The sequence below is a fragment of the Oncorhynchus clarkii genome, chromosome 25 (assembly GCF_045791955.1).
Source record: "Oncorhynchus clarkii lewisi isolate Uvic-CL-2024 chromosome 25, UVic_Ocla_1.0, whole genome shotgun sequence".
NCBI lineage: Eukaryota > Metazoa > Chordata > Actinopteri > Salmoniformes > Salmonidae > Oncorhynchus > Oncorhynchus clarkii.
Window position 1 is genome coordinate 44,925,028 of NC_092171.1, and position 22,149 is coordinate 44,947,176.

The 22,149-nt window shown below is 46.6% G+C and overlaps 2 protein-coding genes across 3 annotated transcripts in view; one reads left to right on the forward strand and one right to left on the reverse strand.

The window, feature by feature from the left end:
• Nucleotides 1-18,574, reverse strand: part of LOC139383663 (ALMS1 centrosome and basal body associated protein) — a 78,953-nt gene extending 60,379 nt beyond the window's left edge. The window contains 8 exon segments of the mRNA XM_071128198.1: nt 4,617-6,386; nt 8,772-8,937; nt 9,080-10,921; nt 11,132-11,302; nt 13,472-13,616; nt 13,771-13,879; nt 14,136-14,232; nt 18,425-18,574. Coding sequence (XP_070984299.1) covers nt 4,617-6,386; nt 8,772-8,937; nt 9,080-10,921; nt 11,132-11,302; nt 13,472-13,616; nt 13,771-13,879; nt 14,136-14,232; nt 18,425-18,475 — 4,351 coding nt within the window. The 5' untranslated portion in view covers nt 18,476-18,574.
• Nucleotides 18,575-18,872: 298 nt separating this feature from the next.
• LOC139383982 (mitochondrial ribosomal protein S26) overlaps nt 18,873-22,149 on the forward strand; it is a 7,108-nt gene continuing 3,831 nt past the window's right edge. Inside the window, exon 1 of one of the 2 annotated variants that reach the window (XM_071128611.1) lies at nt 18,873-21,008. In XM_071128611.1, coding sequence (XP_070984712.1) covers nt 20,791-21,008 — 218 coding nt within the window. In that variant the 5' untranslated portion in view covers nt 18,873-20,790. The remainder of the gene's footprint in view (nt 21,009-22,149) is intronic. The other variant, XR_011628807.1, reaches the window with a different exon arrangement.

A 22,149-nucleotide genomic window follows, 5' to 3' on the forward strand; every position in this document is an offset into this window, starting at 1 on the left:
TTCCGTAAATTAAGCAAACCAGACGGCACCATGTTCTTGTTGTGTTTAATTTACAGACAGCCAGGGGCACTCTCCAACTCTCCATTTACAAATGAATCATGTGTATAGAAAGTCCTCCAGATCAGAGCTTACTGCCAGTGTAACGGATGTGAAATGGATAGCTTAGTTAGCGGTGTTCATGCTAAATAGCGTTTCAATCATTTCAAAGTACTTGGTTTTAAATATACATAATTATCAAAAGTAAATGTAATTGCTAAAATATACATAAGTATCAAAAGTGAAGGTATAAATAATTTCAAAGTCCTGATATTAAGCAAACCAGACAGCACCGTGTTCTTGTTGTGTTTAATTTACAGACAGCCAGGGGCACTCTCCAACTCTCCATTTACAAATGAATCATGTGTTTAGAAAGTCCGCCAGATCAGAGGCAGTAGGGATGACTGGGATGTTATTTTGAGTGTGTGAATTAGACCATTTTCCTGTCCTGATAAGCATTCAACATGTACGTTTGGGTTTCGGGGGAAAATGTATGGAGTAAAAATGGTCAAAAATTATAAATAGCAAACTACAGATACCCAGAAAAACTACTTAAGTAGTACTTTCAAGTATTTTTACTTAAGTAATTTACACCACTGCCTGGGAAATAAATGCAAAAATCAGAAATTTAAATTGTTTAAAATCCCCAAAATGGTCACCAAGCCAAGGTTCTCCCCAAATAAGAGGGAGCTGCGCCACATTGCTGGCTTAGCTGCACCACTATGTAAAAGATACCTGCCCCCCCTACACACTAACCACTAGGCTACCTGCCTCCCCTACACTCTAACCACTAGGCTACCTGCCGCCCCTACACTCTAACCACTAGTCTACCTGCCTCCCCTACACTCTAACCACTAGGCTACCTCCTCGACACTCTAACCACTAGGCTACCTCCTCGACACTCTAACCACTAGTCTACCTGCCTCCTCTACAGTCTAACCACTAGGCTACCTCCTCGACACTCTAACCACTAGTCTACCTGCCTCCTCTACAGTCTAACCACTAGGCTACCTACCTCCTCTACACTCTAACCACTAGGCTCCCTGCCACCTGTACACTCTAACCACTAGGCTACCTGCCTCCCCTACACTCTAACCACTAGGCTACCTGCCGCCCCTACACTCTAACCACTATGCTACCTGCCTCCCCTACACTCTAACCACTAGGCTACCTGCCTCCCCTACACTCTAACCACTAGTCTACCTGCCTCCTCTACAGTCTAACCACTAGGCTACCTCCTCGACACTCTAACCACTAGTCTACCTGCCTCCTCTACAGTCTAACCACTAGGCTACCTACCTCCTCTACACTCTAACCACTAGGCTACCTGCCGCCCCTACACTCTAACCACTAGTCTACCTGCCTCCTCTACACTCTAACCACTAGGCTACCAACCTCCCCTACACTCTAACCACTAGGCTACCTGCCGCCCCTACACTCTAACCACTAGGCTCCCTGCTGCCCCTACACTCTAACCACTAGGCTACCTGCCGCCTCTACAGTCTAACCACTAGGCTACCTGCCTCCCCTACACTCTAACCACTAGGCTACCTACCTCCTCTACACTCTAACCACTAGGCTCCCTGCCGCCCCATAATGAGTATATCAGTTGGATACGATAAGGGAGTTCCAGTATACTGTAAGCAAGACTTTGAGACATGCCTTTATTTGCATTAGCTTACTTTATTCCAATCTGTTTATAATTCAGTTGATCATAACTAAGGGGAGTTTTCCTCTGGGCTTTTTCTAGGCCCAATGGCTGTTTCCTCGTCTCCTCACGATGCTGCCGCCTGCCTTCACCACTGGTCTCAAACCCAGTTTAAATCAATACAGCTTACTGTTTCCTAGAAATCTGATTTTTTTATTTCGGTTTCGGGATCATTTAACTTCAGTGATGTCGTACCAGACCAGGCCTCAGCTCACCGGGCTCGGGTCAGACCAGGCCTCAGCTCACCGGGCTCGGGTCAGACCAGGCCTCAGGCTTCAGGTCACCGGGCTTGGGTCAGACAAGGCCTCAGGCCTCAGCTCACCGAGCTTGGGTCAGACCAGGCCTCAGCTCACCGGGCTTGGGCCAAAGCAAGATCAAATTTTCAGTTCTGATGAGAACTCTTAAACTGCATTCGGGTCTCGTGTTCAGTCCGGGCAGTTTCAATTATGTGTGAAGTAAATACACTAAAGGCTTCTTCTACCTGGTGGGATAATGTGCCAATCTGTTTCTACCTGGTGGGATAATGTGCCAATCTGTTTCTACCTGGTGGGATAATGTGCCAATCTGCTTCTACCTGGTGGGATAATGTGCCAATCTGTTTCTACCTGGTGGGATAATGTGCCAATCTGCTTCTACCTGGTGGGATAATGTGCCAATCTGCTTCTACCTGGTGGGATAATGTGCCAATCTGCTTCTACCTGGTGGGATAATGTGCCAATCTGCTTCTACCTGGTGGGATAATGTGCCAATCTGCTTCTACCTGGTGGGATAATGTGCCAATCTGCTTCTACCTGGTGGGATAATGTGCCAATCTGCTTCTACCTGGTGGGATAATGTGCCAATCTGCTTCTACCTGGTGGGATAATGTGCCAATCTGTTTCTACCTGGTGGGATAATGTGCCAATCTGTTTCTACCTGGTGGGATAATGTGCCAATCTGTTTCTACCTGGTGGGATAATGTGCCAATCTGCTTCTACCTGGTGGGATAATGTGCCAATCTGCTTCTACCTGGTGGGATAATGTGCCAATCTGCTTCTACCTGGTGGGATAATGTGCCAATCTGCTTCTACCTGGTGGGATAATGTGCCAATCTGCTTCTACCTGGTGGGATAATGTGCCAATCTGCTTCTACCTGGTGGGATAATGTGCCAATCTGCTTCTACCTGGTGGGATAATGTGCCAATCTGCTTCTACCTGGTGGGATAATGTGCCAATCTGCTTCTACCTGGTGGGATAATGTGCCAATCTGTTTCTACCTGGTGGGATAATGTGCCAATCTGTTTCTACCTGGTGGGATAATGTGCCAATCTGTTTCTACCTGGTGGGATAATGTGCCAATCTGCTTCTACCTGGTGGGATAATGTGCCAATCTGCTTCTACCTGGTGGGATAATGTGCCAATCTGCTTCTACCTGGTGGGATAATGTGCCAATCTGCTTCTACCTGGTGGGATAATGTGCCAATCTGCTTCTACCTGGTGGGATAATGTGCCAATCTGCTTCTACCTGGTGGGATAATGTGCCAATCTGTTTCTACCTGGTGGGATAATGTGCCAATCTGTTTCTACCTGGTGGGATAATGTGCCAATCTGTTTCTACCTGGTGGGATAATGTGCCAATCTGCTTCTACCTGGTGGGATAATGTGCCAATCTGCTTCTACCTGGTGGGATAATGTGCCAATCTGCTTCTACCTGGTGGGATAATGTGCCAATCTGCTTCTACCTGGTGGGATAATGTGCCAATCTGCTTCTACCTGGTGGGATAATGTGCCAATCTGCTTCTACCTGGTGGGATAATGTGCCAATCTGCTTCTACCTGGTGGGATAATGTGCCAATCTGCTTCTACCTGGTGGGATAATGTGCCAATCTGCTTCTACCTGGTGGGATAATGTGCCAATCTGCTTCTACCTGGTGGGATAATGTGCCAATCTGCTTCTACCTGGTGGGATAATGTGCCAATCTGCTTCTACCTGGTGGGATAATGTGCCAATCTGCTTCTACCTGGTGGGATAATGTGCCAATCTGTTTCTACCTGGTGGGATAATGTGCCAATCTGCTTCTACCTGGTGGGATAATGTGCCAATCTGCTTCTACCTGGTGGGATAATGTGCCAATCTGCTTCTACCTGGTGGGATAATGTGCCAATCTGCTTCTACCTGGTGGGATAATGTGCCAATCTGCTTCTACCTGGTGGGATAATGTGCCATTCTGCTTCTACCTGGTGGGATAATGTGCCAATCTGCTTCTACCTGGTGGGATAATGTGCCAATCTGCTTCTACCTGGTGGGATAATGTGCCAATCTGCTTCTACCTGGTGGGATAATGTGCCAATCTGCTTCTACCTGGTGGGATAATGTGCCATTCTGCTTCTACCTGGTGGGATAATGTGCCAATCTGCTTCTACCTGGTGGGATAATGTGCCAATCTGCTTCTACCTGGTGGGATAATGTGCCAATCTGCTTCTACCTGGTGGGATAATGTGCCATTCTGCTTCTACCTGGTGGGATAATGTGCCAATCTGCTTCTACCTGGTGGGATAATGTGCCAATCTGCTTCTACCTGGTGGGATAATGTGCCAATCTGCTGCTGCTCATACTGTGGAGTTGCATTAGTGCCACACTTTTGAGGGGGGGGGGGGGGGGGAGTGGGGGGAGTGTTCCCGGGACAGTTACCGGTGTTAATCCCTACCCAATACTTGTGGTAAGCAGACCCTAGGTAGGTACTATTAGTGCATCACACTCTCAAATGGAGCCCTATTCCCTACTTAGTGTCCCTACGTTTGCTCAGAGCCCAATAGGCCCTGGTCAAAAATAGTGCACTACAGAATAGGGCTCCATTTGGGTCGAAACCTTGGTAGTGGGTTAGTTACTGACCTCTGGCTCTGCTTTCCTCCAGGTCTGCTGTGGCGGTACTGGCTCGGCTGGACAGGGACGCCACCGTGGCTGGGGACTCATTCTGGAGCAGCCTGGCTACCCTGGCTGCTAGAGAACTGCTGCTGCTGCCACCATCACTCAGAGCATCTCCACCCTGATCCCCACCGTGGGCCGGCTCATACAGACCTCCACACCCCTGCTCAGAGCCCACGGGACAGGAGGACGAAGAGGACGAAGAGCTTCCCTCTTCTGGAGCCATCTGCACTTCTGGGTCTCCTCCTCCCACTGTTGTTGTTGGAGCCTGCTGCAGCTTGCCAACGCCAGCATCACCCAATGAGGGACCAGGTTGGCTGACCGGCATAACTGACAACAGCACAGGGCCAATCCGCGTGTCCGAGAGGCCAGCACTGCAGCCCTCAGGCTCCGCCCTCCGCACAGATTTGGTCAGGAGGAAAGTAGAGCTACTGCCAGAGATGTCCTGTGGTGGTCTCCCATAATGCTCTCTGTGCTCAGAACTGTCCTGTGGTGGTCTCCCATAATGCTCTCTGTGCTCAGAACTGTCCTGTGGTGGTCTCCCATAATGCTCTCTGTCTTCAGAACTGTCATGTGATCTCCCATGATGCTCTTGGTCTTCAGAACTGTCATGTGATCTCCCATGATGCTCTCTGTCTTCAGAACTGTCACCTGGTCTTCCATGATGCTCTCCGTCTTCAGAACTGTCCCTTGGTCTTCCATGATGCTCTCTGTCCTGTAGTAGTCTCGCAGACTCCTCTCTGGTGGGTGTGGACTGATGCTCTGCTTCTCTGGTTAGCCTGACATGACCTTCCCCGTTGTAGGCAGAGCTCTCCCTCTCCTTATCCCTCTTCCTAACTGCCGGCAGCATGGAGTCAGAGGAGGAGCGGGCCCAAAGCAAGGAGGAGTGACTCCTTGGGTCCCCCACCCCGGCCCCACCAGAGGAGGAGGTGAAGGAGGAGTCCTGGAATACCTCCATCTTCCTCCTGAGAGAGAGGAGCAGGATGTCGTCGTCAGAGTGGAGGAGGTGGGAGGAGGCGCCAGAGGTGGAGGACCCACCAGACACAATGTTTTCAGCCCGGCCCAGCAGAAGCCTAATGTCCTGCAGAGTCTGGGAGCCTACGAAGGAATCATCAGGATTACTACGATCAATGGTGGTGTTAACCTGGGGACAGGACGCTACTGCACTGTCTCTGTCCATGTCTCTGTTCCTGTATAAACTGTCTCTGTCTTCATCTTTGTAGTGAGATAAGCTGTTTTTGACCCTGTCTCTGTACTGAGATAAGCTGTCAGCACTGGACTCAAGCCCCCCTGCCAACTCTATAGCAGCCTGGGTAGAGACATTCACTCTGCTGTCTCTCTGATGTTGCTCAGTGGACTGTAGGTCCGGAAGCAAGCCAGGGTACTTTTTATTTTTGGACTCTGGTGCAGGGAGCTGGTAGATGTGGAGGTCAAGGGGCTGGGTGGACTGTGGTGCAGGGGAGGATGGCTGGAGGCAGTGAGGATCCTGCTGGGAGTCCTGGAGCACTGTGTTCTCCACTGAGATATCCAGGGGGCAGAGGGCCATCCTCAGACTGCCCTGGCTGGGAGACCTGTCTCTGTCTGGTCCCAGAGAGGGGGACAGGCAGCTCCTGGTGTTCTCTGCCTGGCTCCTTATGGGATGGAGATGGAGGCTGTCCACACTGAGAGGTAGAGACATGCTTGAGGCCACAGACAGCAGGCTGGACCTGGAGAACTCTCCTTTATGAGGGCTGTCGCCTGGGAACACCACGGGAGAGAAGAGGATGTTACTTGGGTCTAATCTTGAATGCTGATTGGTTAAAACCGCATTTCAGACAGTGTCTACCGGCTAAATCTATGATGTTAAAATGCCTATTTACTCTGTTCCATCTGACTGTACAATCCACTGTCTCATCAGCCCAGCCAGGCAATTTATAAACTTGATCTCCACTATATGGAGACGAAGGTCAACTAGTTTGAAGTGTTTCCAGATTCAGTTTGAAGTGATTGTGTTAGCTGTGTTGTTGGCTAGCTCCTCTGAACAAGTGTCCTGATGAGAGAACATATTTTCTCTGCCAGGTGAAATTGCGCCTCATTCGCTCATTGTTATGGATCCAAATAAATGTCACTAGAAAACAGCTTCAACAAATACAGCTACTTTGTTGTTATTCTGGCTACGCTGTTTGACGTGACTGTAAGTTAGCTGTAGTTGGCTAGCTGGCAAGGGATAAGAACGTTGCCAGCCAGTCTGGCAATGGAACATTTAGAACCAACGACTGGGTCGCGTCCATAGTTACAGAACATTTAGAACCAACGACTGGGTCGCGTCCATAGTTACAGAACATTTAGACTGAACGACTGGGTCGCGTCCATAGTTACAGAACATTTAGAACCAACGACTGGGTCGCGTCCATAGATACAGAACAACAAGACTGAACGACTGGGTCTCGTCCATAGATACAGAACATTTAGACTGAACGACTGGGTCGCGTCCATAGATACAGAACATTTAGAACCAACGACTGGGTCGCGTCCATAGATACAGAACATTTAGAACCAACGACTGGGTCGCGTCCATAGATACAGAACATTTAGAACCAACGACTGGGTCGCGTCCATAGATACAGAACATTTAGACTGAACGACTGGGTCGCGTCCATAGATACAGAACATTTAGAACCAACGACTGGGTCGCGTCCATAGATACAGAACATTTAGAACCAACGACTGGGTCGCGTCCATAGATACAGAACAACAAGACTGAACGACTGGGTCTCGTCCATAGATACAGAACAACAAGACTGAACGACTGGGTCTCGTCCATAGATACAGAACAACAAGACCGAACGACTGGGTCGTGTCTCTGGCAACTGAACCAATAGAACGAACGACCAGCTGGCTTGGGAAGCAACCCTATATTTGTTTCAGGACTATTTCTGGTGGAAGGATGAAATAATGAGAATAAATTCATAACACTGACCTTTAGGATGGCTACCCACCTACCTACCTACCTACCTACCTACCTACCTACCTACCTACCTACCTACCTACCTACCTACCTACCTACCATCAGAAGGCTGTCATTTAGGATGGGTTACCTACCTACCATCAGAAGACTGTCCTTTAGGATGGTTACCTACCTACCATCAGAAGGCTGTCCTTTAGGATGGGTACCTACCTACCTACCTACCAACCTACCTACCTACCTACCTACCTACCATCAGAAGGCTGTCATTTAGGATGGGTTCCCTACCTACCATCAGAAGGCTGTCCTTTAGGATGGGTACCTACCTACCTACCTACCAACCTACCTACCTACCTACCTACCATCAGAAGACTGTCCTTTAGGATGGGTACCTACCTACCATCAGAAGGCTGTCATTTAGGATGGGTACCTACCTACCTACCTACCATCAGAAGGCTGTCCTTTAGGATGGTTACCTACCTACCATCAGAAGGCTGTCATTTAGGATGGGTACCTACCTACCTACCTACCATCAGAAGACTGTCCTTTAGGATGGGTTACCTACCTACCTACCTACCATCAGAAGACTGTCCTTTAGGATGGTTCCCTACCTACCTACCATCAGAAGACTGTCCTTTAGGATGGGTACCTACCTACCTACCATCAGAAGGCTGTCTTTGGGATGGGTTCCCTACCTACCTACCATCAGAAGGCTGTCCTTTAGGATGGGTTACCTACCTACCTACCATCAGAAGGCTGTCATTTAGGATGGGTACCTACCTACCTACCTACCATCAGAAGACTGTCCTTCAGGATGGGTACCTACCTACCTACCATCAGAAGGCTGTCTTTGGGATGGGTTCCCTACCTACCTACCATCAGAAGACTGTCCTTCAGGATGGTTCCCTACCTACCATCAGAAGACTGTCCTTCAGGATGGTTCCCTACCTACCTACCATCAGAAGGCTGTCATTTAGGATGGTTCCCTACCTACCTACCTACCATCAGAAGACTGTCTTTGGGATGGGTTCCCTACCTACCTACCATCAGAAGGCTGTCTTTGGGATGGGTTCCCTACCTACCTACCATCAGAAGGATGTCCTTCAGGATGGTTCCCTACCTACCTACCTGCCATCAGAAGGCTGTCTTTGGGATGGGTTACCTACCTACCTACCTACCTTCAGAAGGCTGTGTGCTCTTGGTTGGCGTGCCAGTGGCTGTGGATCCCTTTATGGTGCACAGATCAGTGGGAGAGAACTCTGGCTCTCTGATTGGCCCTCGAGGTCCAAAGGGATTGAGGATCGTAGAAGGAGATTGGTCGATCCCAAGGTTGTGAAGGTACATCTGCAGATCCGAATCAAAACAGTCATATACAGTGAATCCATGAGAATATATCATTGTATAGATATGGTGTTATTTTCAGATCAACAGAACAGCCAACATTGGACAGCATCCCTCCTCACATAAGTTGTAAAATTAGTCTTACCGGAATCCTTTCGTCAATGTTGAGCTCCCTCTCCCTGTGTGGTGAGGATGGTTTGGAGGACCAGTACGGGGCATAGTTATCCACCTCCAGACTGACCACAGAAGAAGAAGCAGCCCTGACGGGCACCTCAAAGTTCTGCCCGCTGTGGTCACTGTCCCGGGAGCTGGAGAGGACGTCTCGCTTTGATGACACGTTATTGAAGCGTCCCAGGCTGATGAAGGGAGAGGGCTCGGTTGGAGCACCACTGGGCTGTTCAGGTCCACCTCCTGACTGAACCCTGTCTGACCCTGACCCTCCCCGGCTCCTCTCCAACTCCCTGGGCTGCCCTGTAGCACGCTCCTCCTCTGGCTGTGTCTGGCTGCTGTCCTGGTCAGTGTGTGTCTGTGCATGCTGAGCTCTCTGGATAGACGTGACCACTGTGTTGAGGGAGGAGTGGGACTGAGACCTGCCCATGGGGGATGGCCCTCCTACAGGCCCCGCTGTGTCCTCTCTCTCAGGAAGACCACTACCTGCTGCCTCCCCTCTGCTAGGGGAGGAGGGTCCAGATTCACACATGCTGAGGGTCTGGTTGCCTAGCCGTGGTTGAGTCAACATACGGGTCAGAGAGTCAGAGACTGCATCGTAGGCCTTCTGCTTGGGAGAGACCCCGGAGAAGCCCTGAAGAGACAAGTTGTCATAGAACGACATCTTTTTTGAACTTTGGTTGGCCTTCCAGGCATCAACCTTCTGTAGGTAGTTAAGACTGGGGAGAGAATGGTGGCTTCTTCCCGAGGGCTCCTGTACTGTCTCTCTGGCAGGCAGAGGGGGGTCCCGGACAGGGGTGGCTCTATCAGGCAGGGTGTCTACGGCAGGCTGGGGCGAGACTCTGGAGCCTGAGGAGCGCTGAGAGACCTCCATGTTAAAGGTGAGGGCAGACAGCTTAGTGCTGGATCTGACTGGAGCGTGGAGGAACACACCTGGGGTGGACTGGGACACGGGCTGGGGGAGAAGGCTCAGGAACGAGACGTCTGGTTCTGTGTCTGTCTGGTTCCCTGAGGACCAGAGGTCTCTCTCCCTATGGCCTCGCTCCACACTGAACCCTGCTGAAAACTGGGGCCCGACCCCAGCCCCTGGCGCTAACACACTGGCCCGTAGCCCTCTGGTCACGCTCAACCTCCCTTTGGCGGATCCAGTGGTTGAAACAATAGGTGTATTGGTGACAATGTCAGGTGTGTTGACTTCACTGTGTAAGGAGGGTATGGGCCCACGGCTGGTACCTCCCTGGGTCTCTGCTCCAGGCTCAGAGTCCAGACTCCTCTCTAGCTCCGAGCAGAGCTGCCTGCGGGACGCATTACTGCTTTCATCCGGCTGGCTGCTCAGGGAACGGATGGTGATGTTGGAAATTTCAGACATCCGTGAAGACTGTTTACTTTTGAGTTTCTCCGTCTTCTCAGGTGAGACGGAGGCTCCTCCTTGAGGGCCTTCTCTTCTCCCTGTGACTGGCGGTGAGACGTCAGGCAGCAGCTCAGGTGAGACGTCAGGCAGCAGCTCAGGTGAGACGTCAGGCAGCAGCTCAGGTGAGACGTCAGGCAGCGCTCTTTGGCTCACATCCCTCTCTTCTCTCAAGCCATCTGGTTTGGAAACACAGCTGTCACTCCTGGATTCTCCCCCAAAGAAGTTAGTCCTCTTGAGAGAGGTCTCAGAGGCAGAGGAGACGGCACTGCTGCTACCGCTGGGCATGCCAACGTCCTTCTGGAGCAGATCCAGCAGCTTTCTGACAGGGATGTCCTCGCTGAGGAACGAAGCGTTGTCGTCAGGGAGCACGGCCAGAGGTCTGTCTGGGTCAAGGAGACTGGTACGTGTCTAGTGATCAGAATCAGAAACCGCCTTTATTCGCAAAGGACATTTACATATACACAGAATTTTACTTGGTGATATGGTAATGCCAGCATTAGAGAAAATATAGAGACAGAATATAGATGGAGGAATTTACACAGTATACCATATATATATATATATATATATAAAATTCTATATAATAAGATCTTCCCCCTCCCTGCCCCCGACCAGTACCCCAGAACGATGAGTCTTCTGCCCCTCGTTATCCCTGACGGTGGTTGGGTAGCGGTCCTCCCCTGGTTGTCCCAACCCGTCACCAGGGGACATGCTGTGTTCGGAGAGGGAGCAGCAGCTACTGGCCCTCTCCTCTGACCGAGACAGGGTGGAGGTGTGACCCAGAGGGTGCTGAGACAGAAAGCATAAATCGTACCAAACACAAAACAAACCAGCTATGGACACTAATTGGGGCAGCAGGTAGCCTCGAGATTAGAGCATCGGGCCAGTAGCTGAAAAGTCACTGGTTTGAATCCCAGAGCAGACAAGAGGAAAAATATGTCACTTGTGCCCTTCAGCAAGACACTTAACCCTAATTGCTTCAGGGGCGCTGGTGACAATGGTGACCCTGGCCCCATTACCTAGGGGTGTCTAAGGGGGAGTTGGGATATGCGAGAACCACATTTCCAATACACACTTGTACCAGTGTCTAACAGGACAAATATAAACACCTCTTAAATTATTATTATAATTGTCTTGTTGCTACCAGAACCACTAAACAATATCACCAGACAACGTTGATTTTCTGTTTATTCTTTATTTCCTCTGACGGTGTTAGCTCTGTGATCTGGTGGTGTTGGCTTCATTTAGCTCTGTGATCTGGTGGTGTTGGCTTCATTTAGCTCTGTGATCTGGTGGTGTTGGCTACATTTAGCTCTGTGATCTGGTGGTGTTGGCTTCATTTAGCTCTGTGATCTGGTGGTGTTGGCTTCATTTAGCTCTGTGATCTGGTGGTGTTGGCTTCATTTAGCTCTGTGATCTGGTGGTGTTGGCTTCATTTAGCTCTGTGATCTGGTGGTGTTGGCTACATTTAGCTCTGTGATCTGGTGGTGTTGGCTTCATTTAGCTCTGTGATCTGGTGGTGTTGGCTTCATTTAGCTCTGTGATCTGGTGGTGTTAGCTCTGTGATCTGGTGGTGTTGGCTACATTTAGCTCTGTGATCTGGTGGTGTTGGCTACATTTAGCTCTGTGATCTGGTGGTGTTGGCTTCATTTAGCTCTGTGATCTGGTGGTGTTGGCTACATTTAGCTCTGTGATCTGGTGGTGTTAGCTCTGTGATCTGGTGGTGTTGGCTACATTTAGCTCTGTGATCTGGTGGTGTTAGCTCTGTGATCTGGTGGTGTTGGCTACATTTAGCTCTGTGATCTGGTGGTGTTAGCTCTGTGATCTGGTGGTGTTAGCTCTGTGATCTGGTGGTGTTAGCTCTGTGATCTGGTGGTGTTAGCTCTGTGATCTGGTGGTGTTGGCTCTGTGATCTGGTGATGTTGGCTCTGTGATCTGGTGGTGTTGGCTCTGTGATCTGGTGGTGTTGGCTCTGTGATCTGGTGGTGTTGGCTCTGTGATCTGGTGATGTTGGCTCTGTGATCTGGTGGTGTTGGCTCTGTGATCTGGTGGTGTTGGCTTTGTGATCTGGTGGTGTTGGCTCTGTGATCTGGTGGTGTTGGCTACATTTAGCTCTGTGATCTGGTGGTGTTGGCTACATTTAGCTCTGTGATCTGGTGGTGTTGGCTTCATTTAGCTCTGTGATCTGGTGGTGTTGGCTACATTTAGCTCTGTGATCTGGTGGTGTTAGCTCTGTGATCTGGTGGTGTTGGCTACATTTAGCTCTGTGATCTGGTGGTGTTAGCTCTGTGATCTGGTGGTGTTGGCTACATTTAGCTCTGTGATCTGGTGGTGTTAGCTCTGTGATCTGGTGGTGTTAGCTCTGTGATCTGGTGGTGTTAGCTCTGTGATCTGGTGGTGTTAGCTCTGTGATCTGGTGGTGTTGGCTCTGTGATCTGGTTATGTTGGCTCTGTGATCTGGTGGTGTTGGCTCTGTGATCTGGTGGTGTTGGCTCTGTGATCTGGTGGTGTTGGCTCTGTGATCTGGTGGTGTTGGCTCTGTGATCTGGTGGTGTTGGCTCTGTGATCTGGTGGTGTTGGCTCTGTGATCTGGTGGTGTTGGCTCTGTGATCTGGTGGTGTTGGCTCTGTGATCTGGTGGTGTTGGCTCTGTGATCTGGTGGTGTTGGCTCTGTGATCTGGTGATGTTGGCTCTGTGATCTGGTGATGTTGGCTCTGTGATCTGGTGGTGTTGGCTCTGTGATCTGGTGGTGTTAGCTCTGTGATCTGGTGGTGTTAGCTCTGTGATCTGGTGATGTTAGCTCTGTGATCTGGTGATGTTAGCTCTGTGATCTGGTGGTGTTAGCTCTGTGATCTGGTGGTGTTAGCTCTGTGATCTGGTGACGTTAGCTCCATTTGGCAGGCTAGCACAGTAAGAGGGACAAGAAGTAGCAAGCATTGCATAACTACATCAGCTGACCTCAGACAGGGTGGAGTTGTAGGCCAGAGGATGCTGGGACAGAGAGGAATGCTGAGGGACAGACGGCTGGACAACGCCGCTACTGCCCTTCTTGGCCTGTGGTATCAGAAACCTCTCGGAGGCTACAGACACGTCTGGAGACCCCCTGACAAGACAAACAGGAGACGTGCATAACACAAGCACGGGTTACTTTTCAATAACCTAAAACTATTCATGCTGATATAGTGACCGTTGTTCCTTATAGTAATGAAACTATTATTTTAATAAACAGTTTTATTTTCTAATGAAGAAAGCGTTACCTTAAAGGGGCAAACTCTAAGTCTGTTGTTTGTTGGAAGAGAGAGTATCCCGAGAAGTCATACTCTGGTAGCAGAGCAAGGGCAGGTGACAGACGACTGTCCTGAAATTCTAATGAAAAAAAAATAATAATCAACATATTAAAAACAACGACATGTATTACAATGTTATCTCTATCATTGCTGGTGATTAATTCATCTGCGAGACCCACGTTACAAAACATAACAGAACGGTTGTTTTATGACAAGACACAGACAGACAGCTAGTTTCAAAGAGCAACATCTGTCATCTAGTTGTTGGAGTTGCCAGTGCCTTGTCATGTTGAAAGTGTGTCTGTACGTATGGTTGGCACAGTGCTGAGACTGACCCTCCAAAGCACGGTGGACTAGTGTCTTACCCAGACCCAGGAACTGACTCCTGTCCTCTTCTGCTGGGAGATGGAACCATGACTCAGTCCTCTGAAACTTAGAAGGAAAAAAACAAAAAACAAAACACCAACTCCTGAATAAAACCGCAACATCACAGAATAAAACAGTACCTCTTCAAACAACAAATGTTCAGAACATAGGAGCATTAGCATTAGCATTGGCATTGGCATTAGTATTGTGGATCATAGACAGCAGCTGGATTTACTTCCCATCTACTCGGTGACAGACCTGAGGGTGACAGCTCCAGCAACCTAATTAGCTGAAAAGTTATGTTGACTGGCTAGTAAGCTAGCCCTTGGCCATGACTCTCAGTTCGATTACATTATACACAACAGTAATTCTGTAGGGGATAATATATATATACTATTTTATTTTTATAAAAAGCCCCAACACTCGGTTTGACCATTAACATGCATCGCTTCTGGAACAGTTTTGGAAACACAGGAAGGTCCTTATTTGTATTTTGTATTTATTATGGATCCCCATTAGTTCCTGCCAAGACAGCAGCTACTCTTCCTGGGGTTTATTATGGATCCCCATTAGTTCCTGCCAAGGCAGCAGCTACTCTTCCTGGGGTTTATTATGGATCCCCATTAGTTCCTGCCAAGGCAGCAGCTACTCTTCCTGGGGTTTATTATGGATCCCCATTAGTTCCTGCCAAGACAGCAGCTACTCTTCTTGGGGTTTATTATAACTCCCCATTAGTTCCTGTCAAGGCAGCAGCTACTCTTCCTGGGGTTTATTATGGATCCCCATTAGTTCCTGCCAAGACAGCAGCTACTCTTCCTGGGGTTTATTATGGATCCCCATTAGTTCCTGCCAAGGCAGCAGCTACTCTTCCTGGAGTTTATTATGGATCCCCATTAGTTCCTGCCAAGGCAGCAGCTACTCTTCCTGGGGTTTATTATGGATCCCCATTAGTTCCTGCCAAGGCAGCAGCTACTCTTCCTGGGGTTTATTATGGATCCCCATTAGTTCCTGTCAAGGCAGCAGATACTCTTCCTGTGGTTTATTATGGATCCCCATTAGTTCCTGCCAAGGCAGCAGCTACTCTTCCTGGGGTTTATTATGGATCCCCATTAGTTCCTGTCAAGGCAGCAGCTACTCTTCCTGGGGTTTATTATGGATCCCCATTAGTTCCTGCCAAGGCAGCAGCTAGTCTCTTCCTAGGGTCCAGCAAAATTAAGGCAGTTTTACAATTTTAAAAACATTACAATACATTTACAACAGATTTCACAACACATTAAGTGTGTGGCCTCTGGCCACTACTCCACTACCACATATCTACAACACTAAATCCATGTGTACGTGTGTGTATAGTGTTATGTTATTGTGTGTGTCTGTCTGTGCTGTGTGTGTCTCTTCACAGTCCCCACTGCTCCATAAGGTGTATTTGAATATTATTTTTATTTATTTTTTATCTAATTGTATTGCTTGTATCAGGTACCTGATGTGGAATAGAGTTCCATGTAGTCATGTCTCTATGTTGTACTGTGCACCTCCCTTAGTCTGTTCTGAACTTGGGGACTGTGAAGAGACCTCTGGTGGCATGTCTTGTGGGGTAGTCAGGGTGTCTGAGCTGTGTGCTAGTAGTTCAAACAGACAGCTCGGTGAATTCAACATGTCAATAGCTCTCACAAATGCAAGTAGTGATGAAGGCAGAGAGATTGACATGCATATGATTAATGTTAGCTCTTTGTGTACATCCAAGGGCCAACCGTGTTGCCCTGTTCAAAATCAAATAGTTCTGAGCAAATCTTCTCTAGTCCCTCATTCTAGCACCTGACCACACCACTGAACTGTAGTCCAGGTGTGACAAAACTAGGGCCTGTAGGATCTGCCTTGTTGATAGTACTGTTAAGAAGGTAGAAACTAGGGCCTGTAGGACCTGCCTTGTTGATAGTGTTGTTAAGAAGGTAGAAACTAGGGCCTGTAGGATCTGCCTTGTTGATAGTGTTGTTAAGAAGGTAGAAACTAGGGCCTGTAGGATCTGCCTTGTTGATAGTGTTGTTAAGAAGGTAGAGCAGCGCTTTATTATGGACAGACTTCTCCCCATCTTAGCTACTGTTGTATCAATATGTTTTGACCATGACAGTTCAGGGTCACAATCCAGGGTTACTCCAAGCAGTTTAGTCACCTCAACTTGCTCAATTTCTACATCATCTTTCATATCGGCGAGAATTTGTAAAACAATTAAATAAATAAAAAGGTGACATTGATACACACATTTATAGGGTTAGTGTTCCCACACGGCCATATCTCCATGTTACAGCGCATGTTTACGGAAGACAGAGGGACCACATGATCGAATTAGCTATCTGTCTTGCGTGCTCCTAACACTTGTGTGTAACAGAAGGCCACCAGAAACGTGTTCACTAAAGAAATACTGTCGGCTGCCACTGTGATAAAGCCGGTTAACACGGTATATACAGGAAGTGTATACTTTTCATTTGTGAATTTATGTTGATGTGATATGGAAGTTAAAGGGCTTTATGTTTCTAGAAGCGTATCGCAATTGAGAAGCGATTCAAGTTTAGATGGAGCATCTGACTGTTAGATCCAGTCTACTTGTGAAAATAAGTTTAGTTTGCTTGTTACTGTATCTTAATTAACGTTACTAACTACCTATTAGGTTTGAGTGGTTAGGGAAAACCTATTTGGGCAAAGCAGGCAAGACATAAATGTAGCTAATCTACTTAATGTTTCTGTAGAAAACCCACACCACTGTGCTCCTTGTTCTGTGTGACTGTACTAATGTAACGTTAGCCATGTTACTGGTAACTAAGTTAGCTGTGTTACTGGTAGCTACGTTAGCCGTGTTACTGGTAGCTACGTTAGCCGTGTTACTGGTAGCTACGTTAGCCATGTTACTGGTAACTAAGTTAGCCGTGTTACTGGTAACTAAGTTAGCCGTGTTACTGGTAACTACGTTAGCCGTGTTACTGGTAGCTACGTTAGCCGTGTTACTGGTAGCTACGTTAGCCGTGTTACTGGTAGCTACGTTAGCCGTGTTACTGGTAGCTACGTTAGCCGTGTTACTGGTAACTAAGTTAGCCGTGTTACTGGTAACTAAGTTAGCCGTGTTACTGGTAACTAAGTTAGCCGTGTTACCGGTAACTAAGTTAGCCGTGTTACCGGTAACTAAATTAGCCGTGTTACCGGTAGCTAAGCTAGCCGTGTTACCGGTAGCTACGTTAGCCGTGTTACCGGTAACTAAGTTAGCCGTGTTACCGGTAACTAAGTTAGCCGTGTTACCGGTAACTAAGTTAGCCGTGTTACCGGTAACTAAGTTAGCAGTGTTACCGGTAACTAAGTTAGCCGTGTTACCGGTAACTAAGTTAGCCGTGTTACCGGTAACTAAGTTAGCCGTGTTACCGGTAACTAAATCAAATCCAATTTTATTTGTCACATACACATGGTTAGCAGATGTTAATGCGAGTGTAGCGAAATGCTTGTTGTTCTAGTTCCGACAATGCAGTAATAACCAACGAGTAATCTAGCTAACAATTCCAAAACTACTACCTTATACACATAAGTGTAAAGGGATAAAGAATATGTACATAAAGATATATGAATGAGTGATGGTACAGAGCGGCATAGGCAAGATGCAGTAGGTGGTATCGAGTACAGTATATACATATGAGATGAGTATGCAAACAAAGTGGCATAGTTTAAAGTGGCTAGTGATACATGTATTACATAAAGATGCAGTAGATGATATAGAGTACAGTATATACGTATACATATGAGATAAGCTAGCCGTGTTACTGGTAACTAAGTTAACCGTGCTACTGGTAACTAAGTTAACCGTGTTACTGGTAACTAAGTTAACCGTGTTACTGGTAACTAAGTTAACCTTCGTGTTACTGGTAACTAAGTTAGCCGTGTTACTGGTAACTAAGTTAGCCATGTTACTGGTAACTAAGTTAGCCATGTTACTGGTAGCTAAGCCAGCCGTGTTACAGGTAGCTAAGCTAGCCATGTTACAGGTAGCTAAGTTAGCCATGTTACTGGTAGCTAAGCTAGCCACTTTACAGATAGCTAATGCTAATGTTAGCCATCTCGGTTAGATAACGTCGTTAGCTAGTTAACGTGAATCAAAAGGGGGTGGTTCCGCATTTGTCTCGGCTAAACTCCTGTGATTTTATACCTTGGTTGCCTGTAACTTTGCGCACAACAAAAATTGCCTGTTTATTGTAGCTAATACCACAAAATGAACACTTCTTACTCTGTTTACATCTGCCTCGTCTGCGGGAGAAGTTGGCTCCTGAGGCTCCATGTTGCTGTTGTCTCGGAGCCAGGGACGCTTCGCTTCCTTCACAGTTCGTATGGAAGAGCGGTTGCTAAGATCCTTCACAGTTCGTATCGAAGGGCGGTTGCTAAGGAAGCCCGCAAATCTTGAGCGGGAGATTCGCTGAAAAGGAACAAGAAACAAGTTTAAATCTGTGTCACTGCGACATCTAACGCAGTGGAAGAGCAAAAGCATGTAGAGGGTTGAATTATGAGTATTTCTAATTTAAAAAGAATCAATATTATATTAATTTATTTACAATGTTTGACATATATCTGTAATCGTATACTAAACACAACAAATATTTAGTGAAATAATGCCCGAAAGGACATTGTAGTTTTGAAGGTTGCTTCCACATTAACGTTAGCTGAAAGTCTCAACTTTTGACCAACAAGAAAAACATATTTGAGGCATAGCAATCTTTCATAGAAACATTATTTGTAGCTCTTTTATTTGATTCTAATTTGGTCAACAGTAGTAACCACGGAAGAATGGCCCAATAGTTAACTATTAGATGTGTTTGTTTGCTGACAGTCACGAGAACAATGCGCCCTTTTCAATGCGGCAGAAGTCGGTGAGTTGAGTCTGGATGGCCTGCAACAATGACAACAAACCAACACGTAGAGAATCGGACGTGGCTCGTTTCAGCTTCATCTCGTTATTGATACCATGTCTTGTTTTGAGGTGGTTTTGACTGATTTTCAAGTCAATGCTACATTTACAACTATACGGCTGGTTTACAGTCCGCCTATCGACATCATAAACATTATATTGTCGTCCAACATCAAACTTGTCGCTGTCGTTATGAAAAAAGTATAAATACAAAACGGCAGCCTCTGCATGACATCAGCAGCCTGGTGCTCCAAATAGTAAACTGTCTCTAATTTAACACCAATAAACACATCTGTTTTAAAATGTATTCAGTAAATGCAAGCCAGGCAACTAAAAGCAATGTTTTGGTCTAGCCGGTATGGTGAGAACTTGATGAGATCAATTTGGTATGCGACGATATGAGGCCCCTGTTGGCAGAGATAGGCATGTTACACTGGGACACGTTTTAATATGGTGAAAAGCCTCTCATTTTACTATGGGTCCGTCGTGGTTCTGTGTAGCATAGTTATGCTAATATATTTGAGACTAGTATATTGCAGTTAATTTTGTCTTTGACTTAATAAGTAAAATATATTTTGAGTAGTAAAACAGGGAAACAACGAGTGCCAGACAGTTCTCATTAGAAAATACCAGATGGGGGCTTTGTTTACTACTCACTAGTGTTTGGAATACATTGAGCTCGTTGATAAAACACCATGGGATGCCTTTTTCACACTGAGAATTATTTGTCAAAGGTGGTTCTGTGTAAACTGCCGTTTCCAGCTTTTGAACAAAAAGTTTGGTGTCACTTCGAAATGTCCATGTTTTTGAAAGAAAAGCACATTTTTTGGGGACCATTAAAATAATATCAAATTGATCAGAAATACAGTGTAGACATTGTTAATGTTGTAAATGACTATTGTTGCTGGAAACAGCAGATTTTTTATGGAATATCTACATAGGCGTACAGAGGCCCATTATCAGCAACCATATATATATAATAGCGTGGTCTACCTTATCAAAAGCTTTGGCCAAGTAAATAAAAATAGCAGCACAACATTGCTTAGAATCAAGGGCAATGGTGACATCATTGAGGACCATTAAGGTTGCAGTGACACGCCCATAACCTGAGCAGAAACCTGGTTTCTGAAATAGCGAGAGCCTATTGGTGCGTTCACGCAAGTATTTGCATATTTCCGTTAGGGTACTCCGAGTCTGTGAAGTGTCCTTGCACTCATTATAAACAACGTATTTCTGTTTTACATTTGTAACGAGTAATGTCTACAAAAATGTGTCTTCTCTGTTCGTAACATATTCTAGTTTTAGAAACAGAAAACTGTATTGAAATGAAATGTTTTATCAATACGAAAATGTGAAAAATATCGGCCAAAATCCATCTTCTCCCACTTCAAGCCACTGGACTTCCCCTCACCACCTTATATGGTAGTGAGTGGAAACGCCAACTAGATGCTTCACATTTATACATCCGGTGAAATATCTGTCTCATTGTTCTATCTGTACTTCAACCTAGACATTGACCCGGAAGTTATTTTGGTAACCTTGGGAATTCTTCCGGGATTTCTTTAATCAACATGGCTGCTTCGTAAAGCAACTTGTATGTTTCCGTTAACTACATGCACGCATTTTATTGATAGTTGTAGGTAAATATTTGCACTTAAACTATTAGAGTAAGCAGTCGATTGTCAGTCAGTATGTTTCAAGTTATTACCAGAAGTACCCCGGTAATCCGGCTTCTCGCCCCCCGTGGAGCCGTGCTTGTGGAGGCTGTCCGGGGTAGGAAGACCCGCACCGACCCAAAGGCCAAATCCAAAGAGGGGCGAATCAAAACGCCACCTCCCGTCGACCCGGTGGAGATGGTGGTCCTCAGGGAGAGATTCACAGAATATGACCTGATCATGAGAGCGCTGAGGTAAGACTAGACCAATGCACGTTTATGTTTCAGACGTGGTGTGTTTCAGGACAAAATCTTAAGATTAAATCTAAGGTTACTGATAGTTAGTTCTGCATAAAAGTGAAATTGTCTGACTGATCAGTTTTAGTACTGATAATAGACAACGTTAGCTACCTGGCTTTCAGTTATCCCATTCATAGTCATAAAGATAAATATGGCGTATTTTTGTAGGCACTAACTCCAGCATGGTTAGTAAACTAGACCAACAAAAAAATCACAGCAAGGGAGAAGTTGCCATATTTATACAATAAACACTTTTTCCATAACGTTATTGAGCCAATTAATATCATAGTAACTTGTAATGACGTTAGACTCTAAATGTGGGTTTCCTCAAAATGATTATTATTGCAAGATATGACATAATAAAGGAATTTAAATGTGGCAAGAGAAAATATAATTTGCCCTCATTAAACTCGCCAGATCATTCTCCATCAATGGATGTCCGTTTAACTCGTCGACTGATATGATTAAGCAATAAGGCACGAGGGGGTGTGGTATATGGCCAATATACCACGGCTAAGGGCTGTTGTTAAGCATGATGCAACACGGGAGTACCTGGATACAGCCGTTAGCTGTGGTATATTGGCCATATACCACAATCCCCGGGGTGCCTTATTGCTATTATAAACTGGTTACCAACATAATTAGGACAGTAAAGTACTTAAGTAGAAATACTTTAAAATACCACTTAAGTAGTTTTGGGGGGTATCTGTACTTTACTATTTAAATGTATGGCAACTTTTACTTCACTACATTCCTAAAGAAAATAATGTACATTTTCCCCGACACCCAAAAGTACTCATTACAGTTTGTCAGGAAAATGGTCCAATTCACTCATCAAGAGAACATCCCTGGTCATCTTTACTGCCTCTGATCTGGAGGACTCACTAAACAGAGAACATCCCTGGTCATCTTTACTGCCTCTGATCTGGAGGACTCACTAAACAGAGAACATCCCTGGTCATCTTTACTGCCTCTGATCTGGAGGACTCACTAAACAGAGAACATCCCTGGTCATCTTTACTGCCTCTGATCTGGTGGACTCACTAAACAGAGAACATCCCTGGTCATCTTCACTGCCTCTGATCTGGAGGACTCA